Genomic DNA, 4,755 nt, shown 5'->3' on the forward strand with positions numbered 1-4,755 from the left:
GGTGATGCTGTGACTTTGATCATTATCTTTCAACCATACAGCCCTACAGCTACAAACGGAAGCTGATTGGAGTCTTTTTCCTCCATAGGTCTGTTTCCTCATATACAGCAGATGAGTGTCCCCAGCTGTGATCTCAGCACTATGCACCACTCATGTCATGTGTCGCTATGAATGAATGCACATCAAAGCAAAGCTCTTGCAGAAAAACAGACGCACGAGCATCAGTCATTTAAAAACTAGTTTATTTCCATCCTGACTGTTGAGGAACCTTCTACACAGCTGCTCAAGCATCATCTACTGCACCAGTATTATGTACCTGGAATGTTTTCACTCAGCATCAATAACTTATGTAAAATACTCCTTACAGCAAAAGGATAGAATTATATATTAAAATACTGTACAGTGTTTTGCACACGGAGTAAGCACTTTCAACGTAACAGTGTAAGTTCCCTAGAGGCAGACGTTTACACTTGTGGAGTTGATTTCTATGGCAGGTTAGAGTGGCTGAATTAGCACAGGGGTTTCAGGAAAATACAAAAATATAGAATACTGTTTGTAAGACAATATTTAAAGGGTGAAGTGGAGGATTTTGTAGCAAGACAAAGGACCTCACGTTGACTGGATGCAGAGCAGCAATCCGGGACCAGAAGATGCTTAATAGAAATAAGCCGGCGAGAGACATAGAGGCTGCACTGGTCCACGAAATAATGGTAGAAGACCTTAAACATCCATAGATTGATTGACAAGGTGTGTTTCTTTTAATTCGGAGACAAAAAGTCCTGGAACCCACTCTAATTTAGCAATTGTTGTGAAGTAAAAGCCACCAGCATGTTAAGATGGCAATCGTCCAAAAGGTTTTGGCTGAGATTTAGCTTGAAAAATTGCAGTTTTTCCTTCCTCTTCATGACACACCTCAAAACATTGCACATAGGAAATGAACATTTTGGTGTATTTACAGTTTAATACAGTACAAACAGCTGAACCTTGGCTTCAAATCTGACTACATTCATCTTCCTGACATCACATTTCTTACATCTCCTCCCAGCAGTGCATTGACTTCTGCAGCTCTACAGTGTTCAGCGACAGGTGGCTGCATTGACTTTTACATTCATCATCTCCTGTGTCCTCTCCCATTTGCTAGGTCGTGTTCTCGTTACGCAGAGGGACCTCTAGCACTCACGGTGGGTTTGTCATCCGGGCCTCGTCGTGTTTGGGAGCGGACTCTTCTCAATCCTACACCCTCCTTGGAGAGGTTTCCAGTCAGTGCAGCATCGTGTACCTGCTTCATGTTCTCCTGGACTTCTGCCTTGGCGTGTTTCAGCAGGTCGGCCTGGCCCTGAGCAGCAGGAGGACGGGCAGAAAGGTAGGTAGAAAGAGGACAAAGGTTTGCAGGGTAGAGACAGTGAGCAGAAGTGGAGGAGGGAAGGTTGAAAAAGCGCAAAAAAGATGAGCAGCTAGCTCGAGGCGAGAGCACGTTGCAGTGGTCGCCCCCCGAGGCTGGTTTTAAGAGCGTATGTGTGTAGCGTGAGTGTGTTACTGACCTTAAGGATGGTGATGTTCCAGCTGAAACTCTCCAGCGCTCGGCTGACCTTGCAACCTTTCAGCCCCTCCTTCGTTGCCAGGCTTTGCAGTTTTTCATGAAACTCCATGGCTACGGAGACAAAACACATGGCAGACACAATTCAATATGCTTTACTGGCATGAAAATCTGGTTAACAATAGTGCCACGGCATCAAGAACGGGGGAAATTAATAACATAATAAACGGGAGCAAGAGTAGGGCAAAAAACGGAAGAAAAATAGTAACTATGTGTGTTGTGTGTGTGTGTCATGTGGTCTAATAGGCTATGTCAAAATAATTGTCATATTCAGTGATGTTTTAATTATATATCCCTCATCTTGTGGCATTCAGTCACATAATGTGCAGCTACGTCTGCTGTCTGTCCGTCTCCTACAAGAGTTTTTCATTGACATCGAGTTCTGTGAAGTTTGGCATTTACAAGTCAGACTTTTTAAAATTTTCCTGCCTCATGTCACTGTATTTGTCACATTTCAAGAGGAATTACGTCTCTGTCTCTACCTCACCTGTCGTGCAGTGATCACGGACTTTCCTCTTTTTCTGAAGCCCGGCTGCTGTTACTGAGTCTGTAATTGGTCAGGATCTGTCTCTGCTTCAGTAAAAAGTTATTCTGCCAGTTTATATATAGCAGTAAAGTTTGTCTTGAGTTTTGGTTTGATTCCTCCAACAATCCAGATTAGCATCTTTCATTAATGTAATAATTTGGCTGAGTTGGAGAGCAATGTAGAAGTTATTTTTTAAACTTGTAATCATCGATGGGTAACAGCTGAACTCTTTATGTGTGGGTTGGTGTTTTTCTTTGAATGTTTAATATGGACCTACAGAACTGTGCCTGCTTCTGTGAGATGCTTGTTCCATCTAGTGAAATCCAGATTACTGAGTGAACCCCAAACTAACACGGAGGGCGATTGGTCAGATTACACTGTTAAATATTTTAGTCTAGTTTCTAATTGGTATGTCTATTTTGTAAGATTTTCTTCTAATTGCATTAAATGCTTTATATGCTTTTTGTTTCATTACATTCTTGTATATGCTATTATGTAAAGTATATATTTATATACTTATATATACATTTACAGCAACTCTTTAGGAATTAAACTGGTATAATTTGTCAACTTGTCTGATGTTGAGTAAAATGTTACCTTACTAACTCAGCTAACAAGTAAACCTAAGGTAGTGAGAGTGAACATTACATTGCAAGGTTGTTACAGTGAGTATGTTAGCATTTAACACAGACCACTGCCTTGCATAGCTCTAGAGTATTATTATTAAAATGAATTATCCCCAAAATACTGTAATTTTAGCAGTCGTTTGTCTCAGTGTTCCAGATGAACAATATCCATTGATGCAGTGTTTTTTTTTTGGTCCTATTCTCCCATTTCCACACAGAGCTGTATTCAAAATAATACAAAATATTACAACATATTGTGTTATTCTGACTTTCTCTAAGATGTGACTACGCATAATTTATCGTTAAAGCTGTGACATGCTGTCTTTTCTCATTAAAAAAACTTAGCGCTGCCCCCTCACAGCACTTTCTGTTAAGAGTTACAGCACAAGCAACCAGGAACACTGGGATGATTGATCTATGAATGCTCTGGTCTTGTCTCTGTCGTGTTTTAAAGCCCACATACTGCACGATTTGACAACTACCAGCACCACGAACACAACAGTGTGCTCATTGTTGCTTTCTTAGCCGACCTCAGAGAGAATGTCAATCAAACTTGTGTGCACTGTAAGCTTAGGAGAAACCAAACAAAAAAAAAATCTATTTGCATGAAGCCATGGCTGCAAAAACAGCCTGAGGATGATCTGTATACACTGAAGCGTGAACTGGAGGTGAGCAACACTGTTAAATGGGAGCCTCATGCAAGACTCCTGCCGTTACTGATATGTGTGTGGTCAGAAAATGAAGAGTGAATCACTGTTCCTGCGGTATTCATCAACGCTAGCAATGTTCTGAATGTCCGATTGTATCAGTACAGCTTGGCTCCCACTGGCTAATGAAAGAAGAGACATTGAATAAAGTTCAGGTATTCCGTCATCGCTTGCCTTTATTTTTCTCTATTGGTTCATTTCTACAATTTCTTCCCACTGTTGACTTCTTAGTCACTTTTCCTTTCTCATGCTGTCCAAGTCCCTACTTTCACAAATTGTGAAGTCATCATATTTGCCCAATGATGTTTCCGCTTGAGTTCTGTAAGCCGATTAGTCAGAGAGTTTCTATCCTCCAGCTGCAGGCTTTACTCCAGCACCACTACATGAACTTGACTTTTCTCCTGTCTTCATGAACCTCCACTAGAGGTAGATGCTGTACAGTCGACAGTGTCGAGGTCAGTCTTTGTACATATCAGTAAACGCTGTTGTATACTTCCAGATAATCTCACCTAACTGAGACCGGAGTCAAGAATGGATCTTTACAAACCCCATACTATGAGACACGTGGGGAGGAAGTCAAAACGTGTAATCTTTGAGAAACTTTTTGGCCAAACTACAGATACCACAGAAAAAAAGACATAACATGAGCAATGAAAAAAAGGAATGATGTAAACAGTGGATGAAAAAATCTGAGCGATAGATGAAGAAAGATGCAGAAAGAAAGCAAAAAAGCGTCATAGAAGCCGGGCCGGCGGCTAGTTAGAGTGTGTGCAATGAGTTGTGTTGTGTGTCTGGCTTCCTCTGGCTGCCCCGGGCCACTGTTCCACTGTTACCATGGAAACCCAGAAGTGGGTTAACATGGGGCACACATCACTGTGGGCCATCAACGAGAGCCCAGACGTTAAACACGCCAAGTCGGTGGACAACACACACGCACACACACACACACACACACACACACACACACACACACTAATGCAGAAGAGTAAACAGATCAGATTAGATGCAAGTAGAATTTACCAATTCTTCACACCCGATCCCACTGTCATTAAACGTCTGCAAAGACAGACACACACCTGCACACACATACGTTGCCACTGCTCCACATTCACACACACCTACATAAGTTGCCTGAAAAATAGCCTTTACCACCAGGTTGCTAGGCAACTCGAAGCCTACGTGCCAGTGTACTGTGTGTGTGTGTGTGTGTGTGTGTGTGTGTGTGTGTGTGTGTGTGTGTGTGTGTGTGTGTGTGTGTGTGTGTGTGTGTGTGTGTGTGTGTGTGTGTGTGTGTGTGTG

General features: G+C 42.1%; 1 protein-coding gene across 1 annotated transcript; it reads right to left on the reverse strand.

Annotated features, from left to right (window-relative positions):
- Positions 1 to 224: 224 nt before the first annotated feature.
- On the reverse strand, positions 225 to 1,671 carry LOC129350692 (inactive phospholipase C-like protein 2). The gene is made up of 2 exons (XM_055018011.1): positions 1,542 to 1,671; positions 225 to 1,336 (listed from the first exon to the last, which is right to left on the reverse strand). Exons 1-2 carry the CDS (start codon positions 1,668 to 1,670, stop codon positions 1,154 to 1,156), a joined length of 312 nt encoding a protein of 103 aa, XP_054873986.1. The 5' UTR covers position 1,671; the 3' UTR covers positions 225 to 1,153.
- Between the last annotated feature and the right edge of the window lie 3,084 nt (positions 1,672 to 4,755).

The sequence above is a fragment of the Amphiprion ocellaris genome, chromosome 15, assembly GCF_022539595.1.
Source record: "Amphiprion ocellaris isolate individual 3 ecotype Okinawa chromosome 15, ASM2253959v1, whole genome shotgun sequence".
Lineage (NCBI taxonomy): Eukaryota > Metazoa > Chordata > Actinopteri > Pomacentridae > Amphiprion > Amphiprion ocellaris.